This window comes from Orbicella franksi, chromosome 7, assembly GCF_964199315.1.
Source record: "Orbicella franksi chromosome 7, jaOrbFran1.1, whole genome shotgun sequence".
In the NCBI taxonomy this organism is placed as follows: domain Eukaryota; kingdom Metazoa; phylum Cnidaria; class Anthozoa; order Scleractinia; family Merulinidae; genus Orbicella; species Orbicella franksi.
Window position 1 is genome coordinate 18,716,869 of NC_138151.1, and position 22,597 is coordinate 18,739,465.

General features: G+C 36.5%; 1 protein-coding gene across 2 annotated transcripts in view; it reads right to left on the bottom strand.

Annotated features, from left to right (window-relative positions):
• Positions 1 to 22,597, bottom strand: part of LOC145492242 (ubiquitin carboxyl-terminal hydrolase 9X-like) — a 177,418-nt gene that overhangs the window by 67,281 nt on the left and 87,540 nt on the right. For both annotated transcript variants that reach the window (XM_081471606.1, XM_081471605.1), the window contains exons 26-36: positions 20,442 to 20,677; positions 18,170 to 18,298; positions 15,955 to 16,066; positions 14,913 to 15,050; positions 14,467 to 14,587; positions 14,220 to 14,347; positions 11,963 to 12,028; positions 9,496 to 9,587; positions 8,695 to 8,941; positions 7,575 to 7,700; positions 3,874 to 3,930 (exon numbers count right to left, since the gene is read on the bottom strand). In XM_081471606.1, the coding sequence (XP_081327732.1) occupies positions 3,874 to 3,930; positions 7,575 to 7,700; positions 8,695 to 8,941; positions 9,496 to 9,587; positions 11,963 to 12,028; positions 14,220 to 14,347; positions 14,467 to 14,587; positions 14,913 to 15,050; positions 15,955 to 16,066; positions 18,170 to 18,298; positions 20,442 to 20,677 (1,452 nt within the window). The remainder of the gene's footprint in view (positions 1 to 3,873; positions 3,931 to 7,574; positions 7,701 to 8,694; positions 8,942 to 9,495; positions 9,588 to 11,962; positions 12,029 to 14,219; positions 14,348 to 14,466; positions 14,588 to 14,912; positions 15,051 to 15,954; positions 16,067 to 18,169; positions 18,299 to 20,441; positions 20,678 to 22,597) is intronic.

The window sequence follows — 22,597 nt, forward strand, 5'->3', positions numbered from 1 at the left end:
TTACCATAATTATTTGTAGAGCATGGTATAATGGCTCATAACCCATGTTGAAAATTCTCGAATTGCATTATCCAATGATCCAGTTTTTAATCATCATTTAAAGTGAATGTCAGTAAAAATCAAAGGAAATTCTAGAAATGTGGCCAGGGTCAGAAAATCGATTTTACTCATACTTTGCCAGATTGAAGGCCTAGGTAGGTAACTGAAGCAAATCAAGTTAGTTTTTTGAAATATCTACAGTAACATAATGGCAGAAATTCACACAAAACTGTCATCGTACTGAAAGCTCAGATTTCACTTCACCATGATCCAAAATTTTACACTTAAGCTTACATAGATGTATACATCTGTGTGAAATGTTCTCAACTTTAAATGTATACATCGATTCTTCCTTAATCAAGAACTAGTGATTATTATCATGAATTTCTTGGTTTTACTGAGCGAACTGAGTCTCAATTGAGTTGACACACTTTTTAAATTAAAACAAAACTAAAAAATTATGCAAATTCAGTGAGAAAAAATGCCGACCGTTAGTGCTTCAAATTGTCTGATATTCTAGCTAAAGACAGTTCAGTTATTGAAATTTACGTTTACGGTTTCATTTTCATGGGATCTAATAGCAATTTTGCATAAACGTCACTCAAAATTCCAGAAAATTGCAATTCAGCCCCTTTGAAGTTTGCAATGTAACACAATACACCAAAAGAGGTGAACATTTTCTGTTCACTAGAGACCGCGCAATGAAAGAAGATTAATGTCTTTAACCTTTGAAACGGTTTAAAAGTAGTATTTACCTTTAAAAAAATCGCTGAAAAGAGTTTAAAAAAAGAGAAAAAGAAAACAAAACTTTTAAATTGCATTCTCGCTCTCACTGCCTGATGTCATGCTCGAGCGACTTCTCAAGAAGACACAAATTTAAAATCCATTTGTTCACCTGTCAAAATGAGTCAAATTTTAATAAGAACATCTTTGATGTTGATGTGTGAAATCTCGCAATAAGACAGGATTGCCCACTAAATCTGCTGAACAAAGTAAAGAACGCCCCAATGATATATACATATTGGAATGATGAAAATAAATTTTATTATCGATTAGAAGCGTTATGCCATCGCTAGCCAGTAGGAAGCTGTTCCCACGAAAAGTAAATGTTGTATCGATAAAACAAACAACGCACTTATCAAAGAAGTGTCAGAGTGAGCTGGAGGAGTTAGAGACACGCAGGAAAGATGACGCCGCACATGTTTGCTCCTCAGTACTGTGGCATTTGTAGCATAAATGAACACAGTCACAACACAGTCACAAATCCAACATTATTGGGGGGGAAGGGGTAGTACTGTAGAGTTGGGGGGGGATTCACCTTAGGTACTCCAAAATAGCAAACTGCCTCAACACTTTTGTAGCCCATTGTAGCTTTATGATAGAGTTCACCACATTACGCAAATCACCCCTATCTGAGAATACATTTTCTCCCAACTAGTGCAATGTGGTCTCAAAATCAGATTTAGTTTGCAATATTCACAAGTTATGTTTTCAGATAAGAATAGCATGAGATGCATATTCCTTTCAAACCCACTTGCAAGTTTACTGAATTTGCTATAATGACAGCATTTCTGACCTAATTGTTAATGCACTGGACTATAGACCAAGCACTTGGAGCTCTGGACAGAGCCTTTATGTTGTGTTATGGAGCAAGGCACTTGTTTTGCAGTACCTTACTCCACTAAGATAAGCAATCAGGCATCAGCAAATTAGACAGGATACATTTCACCAATTCAAAGTTGTATAAGGTGGGAGACAGCTGCCTAGTAAAGTACTGTATGGACTGCATCTAGCATTGACAAAAACTTAAAAGCAAATCTGGGTGACCGACTAGCCCTTTGATTATGGATTCAATACACAACAAATGATGACATGAGGGAGCCCAAAGGGCCTTTGATTTCACATTTGCCTGTTGAACTCACGAAAATAAAACCCAGTGAGATACTGTCTTGCCAAATTTGCGAAATTAAGTATCAATAAGTTACATTTTCATTGAGTATTTTTGACTTTGTTTTCATTATAATACTTAATTTGAAGAAGTGCATTTTTCATTGACCATTTTAGAAACCAGATTAAGCATTTTCTTTCATCTGTTGCTCAACTGATTGTGGCATGTTAGGATCCTAATGACCTTCATTTTCCTCCACTGTGCACTGTGAGAACTTTGTGGTCAATCACAAATAAAACATGTTTTAGCGCCCAAGTTGTCGTTGTCATGTTATAAATGCTTTTAGCTGTGCCTATATCGAGTTATGCACACTTGGGAAGTTCGGAGAGCACTAAAGAAGCTAGAGTTGCTCTTGGCTATCACCTCAAGCAACTCTTACGCTTCTTTTGTGCTATCTAAACTTCCCACATGCATCCATAACTCGATATGCACACGCTAAGCATGAACCAATTCTTTACTAACAAGCAAGCAAGCTTCCTGTTTTGTTACTTTCTTGTTATGATTGTGCAGTAGTCTCTTGCATCGTTGAAATGGACAGCACATTGCCTTCTTAGCTTTTTTTCGGGTTGTTTCAAAAATGAGACACAACTAAGCTATTATACAAAGTAAACTGATCTCTTATGGCTACTGCTGGTTCCCACATCATTCAACACAAACAGTGTGAGTTTGTTGAGTTATATGAATTTCAGTCTCTTTGGCTTGTGGTTTACTGTTATTAGTTTATTGGTGGTGAGGAGACTTCGCTTGGTGGCGAGGTGGTTTCTTGGTGGCAAATTCGTTGGTGGCAAGGTGGTTTCTTGGTGGGGAGTTCCTTGGTGGCAAGACTCCCTGGTGGCCAGGGGACCAGTAATCCCTTAATTTCCTTTGAGGTCATTTTTGCTTGAATATTGGCTGCTTGGGAGGATCTCACCATGATAGAAATTTACTTAAGCTTAATTTAACCGAGCTTAATTTGCTAGAACTTTCTTCTGCTCTTTCATCAAGGTGTGTGTTAGCCTCCAATTTAGTGTCTTGAACTGTTTTGAACTGTTCCTCATACCAATTTAGAGTGGTTCAGTGTTTGTTCTCAGGAATTACAGAGACAAGTTCATCATTAAGCTCTTTCACTTCGATGAGATATTCTTGCAGATCGTTTACAAAGCCACAAATGGTAGCTTTCCATCCACATTGTCCAATGGTTGAATCTACTTTCTTCAGAGTGTTAGTTATTCTTCTTTTGATTGCAGCACATTTGTTTTTTAAACTAATAATGTTAGTACTAACTGTTTGGCTTGTGTGAGCTGAATTCATAGTGCGTCCACCACTGCTGATCGCTTTGGCCAAATCCATACCAAATATCACACCACATGTACTTCTTTGATTCGCTTGTTTTATCTGTTCTCAAAGGACCAAGATTACTGTACCCGATACTTCAACTCAACATTTGTAGCTTTTTTACCATAATTTATTCCACAAGTCCAGAGACCTCCCAAAAGTCTCCAGCCTCCAGCGGTTGGGTAGCAGTCCCTACCGTGCCTGCTTATTTTGCCTTGTACTTCTCAAACTCATTAATAATTCATGAAGTTTAAACAAAGGAAATCATGACGGTGATGGTGTTTGAATATCTGATCATAATTAGCACAGATTTTTTGATATTATTTCCCTGTTTTGTTTTTAGTTTTAGTTTCTATTGAGAAGATATATCAAACACTCGAGACAGTGTTTCATTAACTATCCAAACACCTCAAATTTTGTCAAAAATACTCTGCTGCACGTTGTTTTTCCAACTCTCTTCTCGGTGTTTGGATATCCCAAGGAAACACTGCCTCTCATGTTTGACATATTAGCTGAAAACTTAGTGAAGGCACCGCTACTAATAATAAGGTTTCACAGTACAATGGACTCACTTCAAGTGCTTCTCTGGCAACCTGTATGTCATCACTTTCAAGACCTTTTGTGGTTGGCTGTAACAATGTTAAGAAAAAAATCAGTCATTAGGATACAAAAGATTATTCACAACAACAGCCAATGTTAACAATTTGATTAAATCTCTCTCCCCCAATTATGTTACTTCTTGAAACTATTCGCCATTCAAAATTATCCATGTATATGATAACAACAAGAGATTTAGGTGATAAAAGCAAATAACTGGAGAAATATTTGTGCCTTCCTGCACATCACTCTTTATTGTATTACTAAAAATAACATTTTTTTCTTAATTAAATGGGCTCTTTTGCTCTGTGACATTTCTTGTTTGATAATTCCATGACTTAAGCTTTGTTAGTATATCGGAAAACTGGAAAGGTTTACAAGTAAATTGATATAAAATTCATTACTAGATGTTGTGAATCAAATATTTTACAGCATCATGAAAAATGCTAATTTTATGCTTTTGGAGACATCACAACAGACTTTGAGGAGACCAAATATTTAATGGCTCCTAATGCAACTGGAAAATCATTTAGAATCAAACAAAATCTGTTTTAATTTACTTTTTCCTGGGTAAAGTTTTTCAGTTGTCAAAGTTTTAGGCAAATTATTTTTGATGGGAAATTGAGACAGAGACAGAGACAGCCTCTTAAATACCAGCAACTGATGAGATCCACATGGAGGATCAAAACCATGGTCTTGCCTGAACAAAGCCAAACAATGGCATGGACAACACACAGAACATTCAACAGACTTGCACATAAAAAAATACATTTGATTAGTGTGGTGCCAGAATGAGCAAAGGAGGTATAAACCTAAACATCAAGCCCAAGAAACAAACACTTGATCAAATTGATGTAAGAAACATTAAAAGTCTCTTCACAAACATATAGCTTTCTCAAAGTATAGCTACAGCTATCTCCGACAAACCTGGATGAAGATAAATAATGATAACCACGATAGGACATACTGTACTTGCAAACAGTTCTAATCGAACAGCTGGCCTGGTGTCACAATATAGAGTGCACATAAGTAACAAGCTCATTGAAAATTTCAAACTTTGCCCCCCAGAGCCAATACTTCACTTAGCTTCTTTGTGCCTCATGGCACATAAGGCCTCAAGAGCCAATACTTAGAGAGCTTAAATCTTATTTTGCAACAGAATTGAGCTGAAACAAATTATAAGTATGTGGCAAATTACAGAAGTGTCAAACCCTACAAAGTGACATGCAGGTAGCAGAGGAAAACATACAGCCCTATTATCTCTAAAAAAAATTACTACAGCACAGTCAAATGGCTCCACTCTACTGCATATACTGCCCTTCATAAACATGTGTGAGACCGAAAATCAAAAGAGACCAGCAAATGCACAAATGTCACAAACCATAGGAGTTTATGCTAATTTTAATTTACGCAAAATAAATCTGGAATACAATTAGCAATGCCGCTACACAGACGTACCGCTCCCTGATTTTTTTGAGGGGAGAGGATGGCTGTACATAGGCTAGTTTTTATGAAATCTGTGAAATATGCTGTTGTGGCACTAAAGCGGGCAATTAAGTCGAAACCAAACTTCTATCCTCGAACGTACAAGAAAAATCTTGGCGTTACGGATCACGAAAAAGTCAAAACAGATATAATTGATTTGAACTTACTTAAATCAGCATGACAAGGTTATATAACAATACCTTTTCCTTAGCAATGGCTAAAAAGGATCAGTTAATGTGTTCTTAAGTGATTGCCTGAGGGTGTTCAGAATTTTGGTCAAAAGTGAACTTTGTCAAAAACACTCCAAATTTTGTATGCTGTTTTGCTTAGGTGTGTTAAATAATGTGCTGTATTTTTTTTTTTTTGCCGAATTTTGCTTCATTTTTGAGACATAATGTATGCAAAAAGCTTGGTTTTACCTGGTGGCATGCCTGTTTAGGAGTTAACATGTATTTGCTTTCAGGTCAGCATGCAACCGCAGAGACGTTTTTTTTCACTTAAGAAACTGCAAAATGTTGATTTCACGTCAGTGGGTGAGGGCATTTTCCCTTAAATGAGGTAACAACGGCTCATTTTCACGTAAACAAAAGAATACTAAAATGGCAGCCATTTTGGAACAAGGTGTATTTCTAACACGCATGTTGGCTGGTGATGTAGAGTTTAAATTTTGCTTCTAGAAATGAGAGATTTAAACAAATTGAAATCAAAACTTGAAATAATTATGAATAACAGAAATTATGCTTAAAATTTGTCAACATACCTTATTGTTACTAACTTTCATGGGACTTAATTTTCTCGATTTTCGCGATCTTCAAAAAATCGTGAAATTTAATACGAGCTGTGAGGGAAAGTGTTACGTCACCAAAGGATGGGAAAAGGCAGGAGTTGCTGGGGTAGTTAATGGCGAGACAGCTCTTCCTCCCGAGGATCCCTTTGAAGAAATTGACAATGTCCTTCATCTATAAGCGCAAATATATAGACAGTAGCAAACAGGTCTGCTTTGTTGCAAAAGAACATTTCAAACCGTTTTCAGTTTCGTTTTTTAATATGGTTTTGTTAGGTGTGATTGAAAACTATTGCTATGAAAAATTAAAATCAGCTATGACAATTATGAGACTATCCATTTGTTACATTGTAGATCAGTCTCCTGGCAACTTTCGCGAAATTTAGTTCCTTTTAAAATATTTTTTTGGCCAAATCGCGAAAATTAAGTCCCGCGAAATATGCCAGTTCCATTTTCGCTACCCGCGAAAATAAGTAACAATAAGGTAAGTATGTTTTGTAATCATTACAAAAATCTTGAGCTCTACTAATGAAACTCAATAGACTCTATTCATAAATGGCTGCCAATTTAAAATTCTTTTGTATGCATTTAAATTAGCCCAACAAACCTTGTTTGAGAGTAAAAACTTTTTGAATTATCAACTCAAAAATGAGGTTAGTTGGGCTAATTTTAATACTTACAAAAGAATTTTTAATTAGCGGCCATCCATTCACGAATAGGCCTATTATAGGGTCTATAGGAGAGCAGACACTAATATTTTGTCAGCTTCCCATCAAAGCAGCTCAATTTCGTAAGCCACACATGTATGCATTGTGGACCTATTTTTTTTATTAGGGAATTGTAATTAAAATGTCAAGATTTAACTATTTTATTATTATTATTTTATTCTACAATTTGTGTGCACAGGTTCAGAACCACATGAAATTTTTCAGAGATCAGAGAGGCTTTTTGAAACTTGGTAAAAAGTTGAATTGTATTTTTTGGACTCCCTCAGCTTAAATTGTTACATGTAGACAGGAAGAACTGGACAGTATGGCACATACTTTGTCTGAGCAGGTCAAGAACAGATTTTTTGAAAATTTTGGAAGAGCATCAAAAGTAATTAGGTAATTACACCTACTTTGGTTTTGGTTTTACTATGGTTGCAGATTGGCTGGGTAGTCTAATTGGTAAGTAGTTGGTTTGGGGAATAGAGATTCTCTGCAGAGTGATGTTTAGCTGCCCCAAAAATATGACCTTAAAACAGTTAAAAGATTCTTTAACGCAGGCTTGACGCTGTTTAACAGCAAGAAATGTAAGCTTACACTTATGAACAAAAACGGCTCTTTTAGAAGTCTTTTAGGAGTCACCAAACTTGCAAAAGCAATGATCATTGCGTACTCTGGTATAGTTTTATGAAGTGCGCACCTTTTCATAAACTTTGTGTATTTCTTCATTTGTTGACTGCATGAGGTGTAACATCCCCACACCTGCAGCCCACGACAACCGCTGCACAGACTTAATGGCAGTCAAATCTGGCAAAGGCCCCGAAACCTGCAAAATGCACAATTTGTAGTAATCACAAAGGGAAACCTGTGAGACAATGTCTAGTGGTTATGAAGGGATGCCTTATTTTTATAGAGGTTTCAAAACTAAGGTAAGGTGAAGTCTGTGTCTGGTCAACTGGTCCATATGTCCAAGCTTGTGCTGGTTTCTGTACCATGAAGTAACTAGTAGTATTTCTACTCCCGCCTGGATGGGATGCTGGTCAAATGAAAAAAGTACCAGGTTACGTGAGATATTTATACCAAATCTACTCAAACAGTATACATCCAATTTGAAATAATTTGGGGAAGAAAAAGACGATTAAAGTTACAGAATAAAACTACTCCAAATACCAAAGATTACTTCATTGCCTTTGAGATTCCTATTCTCCTACTTTTTAACAGTTGAGTATTACATTCTCAAGAACAAAGTTTGTGATTTTGGTTAGCAATTAGGGCCACCACTCTCTTAAACCTATCCTGTAGCAGCTTTATGCACTGGTCTGTGCAGTTAACCCACAAAAACATTACAGCCCATTGACTGAACAAACAAGCAAGAAAGCTGGCAAGAATAAATAATTGTCCTAGTTATATAAAAAAAGCACATCATCTCGCATCGCGACCAAACAATCCACATTTGTGCTGATTTGCACGGTCCAGAATCAAAACTATACACCAGCGAAAGATTGAGAAACCAAAACAAGCTAAAACAGTCTTGCATACAGGTGCTTTGGGATGATGTCATTTGCTTTCAACCCTGCTGCAGGGAGGCCAAATCCACTGGCTAGCCAGCTGGTTTTCCCATAAAATTTCAATCCAGTCTGCATTAGGACTGTATTCTTCATTTCATCGAACGTAATTGGACCTTAACAAACAGCTCCCTACCATTCAGCTGCTGTACAAATTGGCTTTTACACTGCAAATGCCACATTTTGTACTAAACTCAACACTCTGTGGTAAGAGATGTTCAACAAGGTAAAAAGGGTATTATTCAAAAAGCTTACCAGGCTACTCAAATGTCCTGCAAGTCTGACGGCCATGTTCCGTAACATACATTCCGTGCCAGGGTTAGGAATGTACTGTAAAGCTTGCTGTAGAATAACTGCGGCATTGTGTGCACTAGCCGAGATTGGAGGTGGTGAACAAGATGGGTCAGATGGTTGAATGGCCTCTGCAACAACTGTTACTTGTGCATAGCCAACCACTGTCAGTAACAACTTGGACATTTTAAGGAGTGTATAAAATGCCCCCCTACATGATGGTAAAAGACAACAATTAATTGTAAAAAAAAGACAGTTTCCAGCACTTAGATTTTGATTGCTCATTATAACCACTCTTTAACACTTGATGTTACAATCATGGTATCAAAAAACTGCCCAATCATTGGTGAACACATTGTTATCACTTTTGTGATGCAATAGGTTACCATAGCAACAGTATGACCTGCTAATAACACCCTTAATTACAGCTTTACGGGCTTATAATTAAAAAATGGATCAGTGAAATTCTTTTACATTATCAAATTTTAATAAGCATGATAAGACGGAAGTCTCAGCAAAGTGTTAAAGAAATCTGTGCATAGGCTTCAGAGCCACCTTTAAAGTTTTGAAAATTTAAGGTGGCTCTGAATCCTATGGGTTTTTTCATGTTTTTTTCACGATTTTCTCAGGGGCTACATGCCGTGAAAAATCCCTCAATTTTTCCATGAAAATGCCATTAAAATCCTTTTAAATTCTCATGAATTTACCATGAATAAATTCACAGTTAATATGTCATATAAGTTGACTATGCTAGTAACACTTCACCTTTTCGTTATCGCATCAGCATGTTGAAGGAAATCTGTCCTTGTCAGCATGTTAAGGACACACTCAATGCCACCGCATTTTAAAAAGTGAACCTTCAACAACAACAACATGGTAGAAATTATTATCAACAAATTAAATTAGATCACGGTACCCGTTTTACTCATAATTCTACTTGCAAATGATAGCATCTAATTGTCTGAGCTATCGCACAATACCAGCCATCAGTGTGCAGCTGTTGCATCTTGTCTTAAAAAGATGGCATTTTCCTGTTTTCCCTGAATTTTCAGAGGGAGATTTTGAGACATTACTAGATAATTAGAGTCCTGAGAAGACTAAAAGAAAGACGTTTACTGTTACTAATTCCACTTTGAACTACAGCAAGTCAGTGTCCAGGTAGACTCTGAGTAGCATCTCAAGATTTTGCCTAAATCTTTCACTGTGAGCCTTTGAATGTCAGCCAGCCATGCAATTTTCAGCACTGATCTTAATTTTCTGATTAAGTAATTTTCTGATCTAATTTTCTGTATTTTTAGGGCATTTTTGTAGGAAGAGTTAGTTGAATTCACATTCTGAAGGTTACTTTTCCTCTGCTTTTCGCTGTTTTGAATGTTAGGCAAGTCATACAGAGCATTGTCATCATGTGTGTGTGTGTGTGTGTGTGTGTGTGTGGTTTCTAATCCAATATGCCACTGGAAACTGTAAAAAGGGGGTATTGTGAGGTAATGTACAAAAATATTTGCAGGGTAATCAACACAACAATCTCCATTTACTTTCATGAATATGAATGAGCATTTATCCTAGAACACCATTTTTAGTGCAGAGTGCACTATTGGGATGGTTTTGGGGGCTGCCTGCCACTTAGGCACTAAGGTGCTATGGCGCTACGGCCCTATGGCCCTATGGCGCTAAGGTGTAAACTTTAATGTTTGTTTAATTAATTAATTTCAATTAATTAATTAGTCTAGAGGCACGGTAGTGGTGAGGATGAGGTGGGAAAGATACAGGTGTATGTGTACCCTACATAAAACATGTTCCATCTCTCAAGTAGCCCCTTGCTCTCCTCGTGGTACTATTCTCTCTAGAACAGAACCAATTTGCTCTAAACGCTTGTGCAGAAGAGTTACATACATTGCATACGGGACCACACACAAATGTTGAGTGGTTTTCCTTACGGTAGAGCCCAACATGTAAGAGGCACGCATTCTGGCATTGTTAGTGTTATATAGTATGTTTCCATGCAGTTTTTAATATGTCATGTGATGTCAGGTAGTGCCACTTGTCCCTTTTTAATGAAAAAGTGAAATGGATCTTTTAGAATTACCCACAGGTCGGTTCAACAAATATCATCTGCTGTTTTCAAACTACAATGGTATGTTTATCAGGGTTTAAAAAAAGAAGGGAAACGTATAGCTTCTCCTTAGTGGCCTGTTTATTTCTTGCCTTAATTGTGTCTGTTAGAGAGACCAAAAAGTTCTCGAGTTAGTGGCTTTAATATTCTGCAAATTGTAAATTTGTGACAAAAGAAACCAGTAAAGTGCTCAAATATTGCTGCAGACTCCGTGGCACCTTATGAAAGTGCAAATTAATTTAACCAGTCTTTGAGGAGACTTGTTCACTGATGCAGGATAATATCGTCCAAGTAGCGCTGTTTACCTTCAATACTTCTTGTTAGTATGCTTCTCAGTAGTATCAGTCAAGATTGTCGTGTATTAATTTTGAATTGTTTTATTGTTAACAACAAAGGTGGCAACAGAAAAAGAAAGTGGTATTCCATGACTTTCTGATAATTAAATTAGTTCTTGTTCATCAGTGATAAGAAAATTTTGAAAAAACACAATTGTTTCTCTTCCATTTCTCTGTCAGACATCTAACTTTCTTTCATTTATCCCCCTCAAAAAAGCACATCTTCTGTGTTTTGGACAAAACAAGGGTTTCATGTTACATACCTTTGTGACAAAAACAAAAGTATCAAGTTACAAAGTTGCCTTGAAGAGCTAAGTTATCATGTTTGTTCAATGCATTATTGAATTTAAATGAATGAAAATCATCATAAAACACCAGAGCAAAATTTAAAAGCTGTCGTGACAAACAGTAATTGTGCATGATTTTTGGACCTTGAATGAAAATACCACCTTGAAACACACACTGCTAAGGGGAAAAGCCCTAGCAGACTACCAAGGTAGATACAAACCGGAAGTGAACTCAGCAGGGGTGAGTACTTATGGGACTACTGTGCCAGAGATATCAATTGCACTCTGCACTATCTGAGATTATCTCACTAGTTCAGTTAAAGATCACATTTATAACTAGTATTGAGCTTCACCCTGGAAGAAAAGAAGTTTTGTCTGTGTAAACATATACAGTCCTGCACATTTTGTTCAGCCCAAATGGAAGTCCTGTTGATTTACTTTTGCAACTCCTGGGAATTATAATTTTATATTGCAAACATCAAGAGGTTGAAATGTACCTGAAATTCTAGAGTTTGATGATCTTGATTTGGTGAAGCAGTAGGCATTAGAAGGGAATAGACAATCTGAAAACATAACAAGGATAATGCAACATGAAGGTTAAAATAGTTACAGTAATGCCACCTCCTCCATTAAGATTAGCTTTCAGGGGGGGGGGGGGGATGGATGCTTGAGAGATTATTTATGTCCTGATTGTATATCTAACAAACTGGAACCATTTGAGGATGTTCAAATAGGCAGAACTGAAATGCTGTACATTCTTTCTATGGATTCATGACTAACTCTTGATCTATATTATCTGCTGTTTAATTGTTATTAAGGTTATCTACAACCATCTAACAGCAGCCTGTACTTCAATTTCTAAATGACTGCAGGTTTCATAGCTCCTCTAAGGGTTTGATGGTCACAGTGTTCTGATCTCTGAATGTGAGGGACAGAAATCAAACAAATCATCTGTTGATTGATGGAAAAGGGCCGAAATACAATTGCACCTTCAGGAAATCAAGGTAAGAAGAAGGATGGATATTGGGCAGATATTCATCTCCTGGCAGCTGAGAAAAATACCCTTTATGCTTCTAACATGGTCAGAGCTTCAAACTTCCCAAACCCAAACACCTAAAAACATTGACCTATTGGGACCCTTGTGTTGGCCACATGGTCCAACGGTAGCTTTTGTTCATGACAGTACAAGAAACTTTATACCAAGGTAAAATGAATAAGACAGAAATAACTACAAACACCACAACCAAACAAACAAGGTAATAAAGTATAATGTTATAATACCTGTAACATAATGTATGTAATAAACTCGTTTTTTCCTGGATGTATCTCTAAGAGTTTATGTGTTGAGCAGGAAACAGACAGACTATCTCAAATGAAGGGCCTCATTCTTGGTAAATTGACTGCAAATTATATTTTAAACACTGACCTGGACTTGCTTCACTCGTTTGCACGTTGGAGGAAAATCTGCGCTTGGGCCCATTTGCCAAACATTACCAACGTCAAAGTTTGCAAAGCGAGAACTGATTTTAGACTTATAACATTACACAGGAAAATGTACACTAGCCCTTTTCTGTTTCTTATCTGTTTGTCATCTGTTTATTATATAAACACATCATGAAAACTGTTTCAAACATTAGGCAAAGTGTTTAACATCAGGATCAAACTGTTCTTTTGACTGACTTGAATGAACAAGAAGACCTTGTGCAACCTTAAAATGTTGTTGCCTCATGTGGCTGTGGCCGCTGTGCGTGCACACATAGTAAATTCAATTGAAGTTTTCATAGCTGACAGCCATGGATAGGATGTGAGTATGTAGTTTCTCTTCTAAGAGTTTGAAGTCAATAACAGATTGAGTTTGCCTGAACAGTCTCATAGTCCACTACTTCAATGGAACGGAAGCGAATGAGCGACAATAAATGGATATGATAAGCTTATGTTTCCTGGTGTTTCTTAATCTTATCTTTATGGACTTCCACCATTTCGATGGATGCTAGCTAAGGTTCTAATGGTTAGAGCAAGCCATTTTAACCGATGACAAAATTTTCCAAACAGATATGGCCTGCTGTTTTAATGGACACTTTAAGGTCCCTTACAGATAGAGTTTGCCATTTTTATGGATGGTAAATTTTAAGCAACGGCTAAGGCTTGCTGTTTACTGGATGGTAAAATTTGGTAAAACAGATAGACCTTGCCATTTACTGGATCGGGAAAATTTCTTAACAGTTTAGTTAAATATTTAAACAGTAACATATTAGTGTTAAATGGGTTGGTGAACTCTTAAAATGGTTTTTACTAAGCGTTTTAATGGATGACAAATGCATGACAAATGGTTTCATCCGTTTAACAGATAAGCATTAGCATATGTTTTCCTGTGTAAGGTCACATTTTACTGTTTGTTAAGTAAATCAACATCTTTGCACTCACCACAACGTTAGCTGTTTGTTAAGAGAAAATATGTTTTTGCAGTCGCATGATGACGTGACAACAAATAAACACCTAAAGACACTGTCAGGAAAAGCCAATTTTTTTGTATATGTTATGTCTCAAAAACAAAGTAAAACCTAGCAACCAAAATGCAGGACAATGTTTTTCTGTCAAATTGAAACAATATGCAGAAATTCAGGCAAAAAAAAAATTCAGAAAAAAAAAAAATTCACACAAAATCGTCACTTAGCACGATTTTTGACCAAACCATTCAATTAACCTTTCGCTTTAATAACCACATTCAATCTCAGTGCAATTGCTGACTTTTACCTCTAAGTTATAAAGAACTTGAGTTGAGGAGGATGTAAAAAACATAGCATCCAGTAAAGATGGTGTTTTTGAGCTGTTTTCTGAAGACGTTCGGCAGATGTTCTTGATATTCCCTACAGTTTCAGTATCTATAAAACAAATGACACGTAAGTACAGTATGTACCTGTAAAATTAGTGGCCAAATATAATTTATGACAAAATGAACCCCTGAAAACACTGTACATGAATAGCCAAAAAGGATTCTTACCTGATGGTATTAGGTTCAGTAGCTGTTGAACTCTTTCTCTTAAATCAGGAATGTTATGAGTAATACCTTGATCGGCAAGATCTATAAGGTACTGCATAAAACTGTGTCGTTTGGACAACATCTAGCCAAAACAAAAACAAACATTGCCCAATGACTACTTGTTTCAACATTTCTGGAGAAAAATACATGACTTTCTGTGAATTTCACCTGCATTACTTTTACATACTACTGTACATTAAAGGATGCACTGCTTGGCACACGTACAAACTATGGTGTTAGCACAAAGTACTTTATTCACTTCCTTACTCAACCACATGTAGCTCAGCAATTGCACACCACAACTTATGCAATGAGAGAAAAGAGTCGGATTGTTTCCGGACTCCAATTGTTTCCAGTGGCCAGTCAGAAACAAGATGTTTTGTGGAGTATATTACAACTGCTCTTACCACGCCTGGAAGGCAGTTCTCAGCTTCCAAGTTTGGTCCATCTAGGGCAGCAGGTGTGGAGCCCCCTGATGAGTCTGATGATGAGTCAGGTGATGATGGCATGGAATTATTCAGCGTTCCAATCTTGGCTGTTATTAACTGGAGAAAAACACCAAAAAATAACTTAAGAATAGCACTACCTAGGTAGAGCTGTACAATGTGTGACCTCTCACTCAGTGTGTTAACAGTTCGAACGGCTTGAAATCCTTCGTTTGCTGTTGGTCATCCATTTGTGATCTGTTTGTCATACGATTAAGATCGATAGGATGCTGTTCGAACGGTTGGGGCTACTGTTCAGAAAAATATTCAGCTGTTCGAATGGCTGTTGCTATCTGTTTGGAAAAACATTTATCCATTCAAATGGCTGAGGTTATCCATTTGAAAACAAAAGCAGCCATTTGAATGGTTGTTGCTATCTGTTCGAAAAAATATTCACCTGTTCAAATGGCAGAGGTTATCTGTTTGGTAAAAATGCTCAGCCCTTCGAATGGCTGCTGCAATCCATTCACAAAAAAAATATCAACTGTTCAGATCTGCAAGACGCTGACGATTTAAGAACCTGGAGAACAATCTGTCCCAGGTGCAACATAGCGAGGACTCTTTGGTGCCTGCTGTCATCCTGTTTCTAGCAATTTGAACTTCTGTTCTGCTTCCTTTTGATTCTTCTTGTTTATATAGGAGTAGCTTTAGTTTAATTCTCATCAGTACCGAGGGATCCACTGCAATTGGCTACAATGTAGCGGTATCCCTGCCTAATGAATTTTTATGTAAATAAGTTAAGTATTTTAGTTAGGGGAAGTTAAATAAATAAATTTAATTTACTTTGATGGGTTTGCTGCTTTTCATTTCATTAATGATTCTCCTTTGAATGATTAATATTTTTTCCCTGTGAAGATCCAGTTCTGTATTTTGGCATTAGCTGACAACTTGAATCTGTTACCAAAACATCATGTGAAGTAAGCAATCAATCACTGCTGGGAAGTGAAAATCCTCCAATACTTACAGTCCTGTCTCTTAGTGGCACTTGTGAAATAAGCCTCTTATCATCAGAAGGACAAAGGATTTCTCCATTAACATACAAATCAAGTCTGGCTGCCTGTAGTGACCCCTTAAATCTGTTGAAACAGTATCAACAAAATAAATTAGCCATGCTGTTACATGTCCAACAGTCAAAGCAGTTGGAAGATTTAACTATGGCCAGCAGGTAGCAGTAGAGTCAAAATCAAGTCAGATTATGTGTGACATTACATGCACATCCCTCCTGGACAACTCCAATTTTTCAGGGATTCCAGCCACAGGGGCATAATGACTATACATATTTAGACATGTACAGACATACGTACCATGTGGTTGTCACAGTTCCATGACACTTGCTTCATAAAGCAATTGGCAAACTTAAGCATCATTTGGAATAATGGCCAAGCTGCTGTGTGTCAAAGGCATGCGAGCAGGGCACCCGTATCTAAGAAACTTTGGCAGCACATCAAGCTAAAAAGTTTTGGTTGTCATATGACTGCTTGTATATAATTATGTTGTGTGTTCACAGAAAACACAGAAAATTTTCTCTTTTGGACTCAAAAATTGAATCCAACTTTCAAGCAATGCTGTGCATTTACCATTTTGCCTTCTGAAGTCCTCAAATTTGCATTTAATCAGTCATCTGAATTCAAAACATACACATGTATAGTTGAAAGACTATGGATCATTAAACTCTACCTCTGACCACTGAATGAAAGTAAAATTTTGAGGTATTCTTCACCAGCAAGGTTTCTTATGACTCCCTACCCCACAATTTCCCTCTTCAGTGTCTGTTAAACATTGTGTGGTGTTTTGTTGTTCCATTTTACGAGGAATGGTAAAGCTACAGCTCATAAAATGACTGCAAAGCCATCTGCAAAAATATTATTCATATTACACTTCAGGGTGAGCAATAACTTGAACAAGCTGAATGCAAAGACTGCATGTCTTTGACATTTTGGATGTTTGTCTGCTTCTTATTGAAAACCTTGGCTTTATCTTGAATGATAATCAATCTGAAACAAAGTTTCTTTAACATTTCTTTCATTTGACCATCTTTTGTTAAGAATTTTGCACTTTAAAAGTGCACAAGATTTGCTATTTGACACTCAAAAGGCAGTTCTACAAGTACATTCCCATCATTAACTTCTACTTTTTTATTGACACCTAAATCTTTTATATGAAGGAAAAGCACAGCCTCCTAATATTATCCACTAATGGAAAAGCAATATTAATGTTTTGGACGATCATTTGAGAAAATGTTATTTTTTGTTAACTCTTAATGGTGCTTTTTTCACTCCAGACAACTTTGAAATGCTCTTGGATCTTAATGGTGCTTTTTTTCAAATCAACGGTTCATTTTTCCTAGCAAAATATTCTCTTTGGTTTATCTAAGTAATGCCCTTCAATTAACTTACTAAATTACTTTATAATTGATGGAAGAGTGTTTTTGTGTGACTGCAGAAAAACCAAATACATCCTGAAATTCAAGGAAATCAGAACAAAAAACCTATTTATAAATATGACACAGAAAGTACAGATCAGTACAATGTTTACTCAGTTAGTAAGACCAGTAAGTAAATAAATTATCTACATGTGGCTTGATTTGCATTTTGTAATCTCTTTTTTGTCCTTTGTTCTTGTTGTTGTTTCTCTTTTTGTTTTTGTTTTTAATGCTGCTTGTTCAGTGCTACTCTCAGGTAATCCATTGATGTTAACTATAAAGCCATGTACTATTTCTTAGCCTACTTTTTCAATGTGATAGATCGATATAAGCTGATGAATTACATATTTGCTGCAATTAACTGAAGGTTGATAACTTTGTGCTTTCTGTTCAGAACACCTTGTCTTGAATTGACCATCTTCAAGCCAATAAATTGTGGCTAAAAATGTATCACAGAATCACGAAATTCTACCCAATGGAACTTAAATCCTCCTCCCCAAGAATGCATCGGGCTTTCAACTAGTTATTTTTTTGTTTTAAAGAAATAAATCAAGTTTCACAGGAGAGTGTGATGTTGGTACAAATGTGTCAGTGGATCTGAATCTCCAGGAGTCTACAAATTATCTGTTAGTGGATTTGGAGAAGAGAATCCAAATTTGATATCAGATATGGGCTACAGGTTCAAATCTTAGTAGCTTCAAATAGATTACATCAAGGTGAATATTCATAGACAAGTGTATAGCAATGTGAAAAATACCTGCTCATAATCTGTCGCCTTACAGATGCTACAGACTCATTGGTATGTGACCAAATTTCAAAGTCCTCTCCCTGACGACCATGAGATGGGAATCTGACAATCAATGACACATGTCGACCACGACATGACCTGCAGAGTATAAATGATAGATTCAGTTACTGTAAACTGCTGCTTATAAGCCCCTCTGGTTATAGGCTCATGTAACTGTAAACAATATACTAGTTTCAATTATAACCCCTCCTCCCAAACCAACCCCAGATATAAGCCCCCTCTAGATTAAATTGGATTCAATTTATTTTGATGTTTTAAAGCATAATTGCGACCTTTCAATGGAAAACGTACACTAACGCTTACCCATTAAATGGGTGAAAATGAACCGATTGTACACAGGTAGTAAATGGCTTCTTTAAGCAATTTAACAGTTACATAGAGCATTCAAATGGTTCAGGAAACATTATAAATGGATGACTAAAAACGTTTAATGGTTAGGTGAATTTTTCAAACAGATATCTCAAAACATTTAATGTTAAAAGCAAACTTTTCAAACAAACAGCTCCAAGCATTTAACAGTTAAGCAAAACTTTCAAATGGACAGCTCAAAGCGTCTACCATTTAAGCAAGGTTTTTGAACAGACAGCTCAAAACGCTTAAATGGAAAAAGATTCAGAGCTCACAGCAAAATAGCGAAGTTTTAAACAATCTTAAACGATCAAGACATCGACAACAACAAAAACTCCCACATGCAGTTCAAAGCCATTACGCTTTCTTTTCCATTTTTTTTGAACAAGCTCTCAGTCCCTGTTCATAAAACAATAACAAAATCATCCATTTCCTAATTTAACTTTTAACAGCAAAGAATTACTTACAAATGGCAAGCTTCATCTACAATCCCACAGTAAACTACTGACTGTCAAAAATTAGCCATAAACATCTCTGCCAAGTTGAGTGAAGAGTTTGCAACAGGCTCTCTTATCCTTTCCATAGGATCCAGGCACATTTTCATTGTTGTTCCATAAAATAATGTAAAACTCATCAAGTGACACATTAGTTTTGAAAAAGATGCTTTACTGTGAAAGAAATATGGCTGCACATGCGATATTATGGACTGCAAAATTAGAAGTGGTCATTGCGTGACAATGATGGAATGCCAGGACATGTTTACATCGTAAAAGAAACCACATTCTTTTGACTGACTCGAATGAACAAGAATTCTATGTGGTATTTGTTGAAGCCAATAGACTCTTGATAGTGGAAACTCAATGAGTTGGCCTTAACTTCATTTTTTATTTTCAAAGTTACTTGTTTGCAAAAGTAATCTTGGCCACAAAGATGAATTCAAAATTCTGCAAGCTTAGATTGTTGTTGCTTCATGTGGCCACACGCATACCTGCATAAATAGCAAAGTCCATTGAAGTGTTCACAGCTGACAGCCATGGATAGGATGTGACTACATAGTTTTCTCTCCGAAGAGTATGTAGTCAATAATGGATTGAGTTTGCCTGAACAGTCTGATCTGATAGTCTGCCACTTCAATGGAACAGAAACGAATGAATGATAGTAAACAGATATGATGGGCTTATGTTTGCTGATGTTTCTAAATCTTACCTTTACAGACTTGCACCATTTCAACAGATGATAACTTTTTTAATGGCTGGAGCAAGCTACCTTAAATGATGGCAACATTTCCCTAACAGATAGGGCCTGCCGTTTTAATGGACGCTTTAAGTTCCCTAACAAATAAAGTTTGCCATTTAAACGGATGGTAAATTTTTTGCAATGGCTAAGGCTTGCCATTTAACAGAGTAAAATTTTGTAAACGGATAAACCTTGCGGTTTAACAGATCGGGAAAATTTCTAAATGGTTTAGTTAAAAGTTCAAATGGTTTTTTATTAGGGTTAAACGGTATGGTTAACTGTTAAGACGGTTTTTACCAAGCATTTTAAGGGATAACAAATGGATGACAAATGACTTCATCAGTTTAACAGATAAGCGTCAGTGCAAGCTTTCCCATGTAAAGTCACAATTAATAAACCAGTAGAGTTTATATGAAAAACGTCTTTTGATCAACACTGCTGTAGCTCATTTTGAAACATTTTTTTCCTTCTCCTTATATAGGACCCCCTGGATATAAGTCCCTCCACTTATCAGTCCATCCAAAACCCCTTACAAAACTGCATCAGCCCACCTAGGGCCTATAAGAGACAGTTTACAGTACTTGTATTCATTTGCAACAGGTCTATGTGAAACACACGTATGAGAAATGAAACATACCTTCCATGAGGCAGAATTGCCCTTTCTTCTGCATGTTCATCATCACACTCGGCTACAAACTCTTTAAGCACTGTCAAACAACGCACTGTTTTCTTAGCTTCCTGCTGAAGCATTTCCCTTGGGATCGAACCCTTCTCCTCAATAGGTATATTCTCTGTACACTTATTAGAGAATAAGTCAGCAGATTGACGAATCTGATTGGTACAATTCAGGATAAATTTATCATGGATATCAACCTGTGGAGGTATACATTGAACAAGTATGTCATGTCTGTGAAGACAAGCACTGCAAGTGTCCCTTTCAATTTTGGAACAGTAAATAAAGATTTGCTCACTTTACCATTGACCTTGGCAAATACCAGAGTAAACACCTCCTTAAGGTTTGTATTTACAAGTACATCTCACTGGAGGATAAAATTTTATTCCTGGGCTTCCTTTTACCCTTTTAGCTCTAAATTGCCAGGGCTTTTTTCTGATTTAAGCTGGCTGGCAAAAGTTTCCAGCACTTGTCAAACAGCTATACTTTAATGGATCAATACTACTACTCTTTATCTAGTGATGCTACAATATCGGTAGAAATGTAACACACAAACACCCAGCCATTGATGAACAAATAATGTTATAACATAGCCTGCACGCTAGCCCTATCTAATTCCCATTGAGCCATCAGAAACAAAATCTCTATATATGCACAGCTGTGCGGATATAAGATGACGTGTGCAGTTTCAATTTAGCTGCAAAATTTCCATCGAGTTTAGTCCAAGTTTCTTTTGTTTAAGTTTCAGCAATGTGAAGATTATTCTGAACAATCCAAACTCTACTTCGAGCTTTTGACTTTTGCCAAGCTAAGATGTTTACTTAAATGTGAGTATTTTGACTTTGTTTGTCTACATTTTCATCAAGTATTTTTGACTTCGTCTTCCTTCATTTTCATTATAATTAATTCGAAGAAGCGAATTTTTCATTGACAATTTTAGAAACCAGGTTAAACGTTTTTGCTCAACCGTTGTTCAAATGATTGTGGTGTGAGGATCCTAATGACCTTTGTTTTCTTCACAGTGCATTGTGAGAACTTTGTAGTCAATCACAAATAAAATATGTTTTAGCGCCCAAGTTGTTGTCGCCATGTTATAAAAGAATTGGTTCATGCTTTTAGCTGTGCATATATCGAGTTGTGGATGCACTTGGGAAGTTTGGAGAGCACTCAAGAAGTTAGAGTTGCTCTCGGCTGTTGCCTCAAGCAACTCTTACACTTCATTCATGTTCTCTAAACTTCCCACGTGCATCCATAACTCTTTATATGCACACTAAGCATAAACTAATTCTTAAGTAATCTTTATGGCATGATAGGTTAGCATAGAAACAATACAACCTGCAAAAAACACCTTTAAATCTATCTTTAAGTGGTTATAACTCAAAACATCCTCAGTGACCCCGATTTTTAAACTCGTAAAGATGAATTTATAGACCAGGAGTTAATTGAGATCACTCGCTCGCTCAACACCTTTAAAGAGTTACAAATGGTAAGGAATAAGTATTAAGACTCGACCAATGGTAAAGAGAGTAACGATGGCTTAGAAGCAATGATATCATCCTTTAGGTTGCAAGGATCCTAACCAAAAGTCTCCCTTTTTAAATACGTGGAAAGCAAGACTGCGCTACAGAACACTGCAGACAAGTTTATACTGAACTTTCTCATCCAGGTATGGAAATATCACTAGCTCAACCAAATGTATTGCTTGTTAAATTAACATTCTCTTCTAAAGGAATTGTTTTGGTGTAAAGAACTTTTGCATTACATTCTCAACAGATGGGCAACAATGCACATTAATAATATATCCACATCACTTTTTTTCATGAACATGATCTTTATGTCTTTCACTTATTTACTACCGTAGTTATTTGGTTATAAGGTGCACTTGGTTATAAGACGCACCCCAAACTTTGCAATTTAATCAAGCTAAGTTCTGAAACTGAAAATTATGTGAAAATACCTGGTTACAACATGCACCAAAAAGTTGATGTGATGAATCTGAGAACAATTATCCTTACACAATTGGCATGTGAACCAAACCAAAAAGTCACACATTTAATGATATACATAAAAACAAAAGCTAAAAGTTCACACCTGTAATGATATACATACAACACATACAT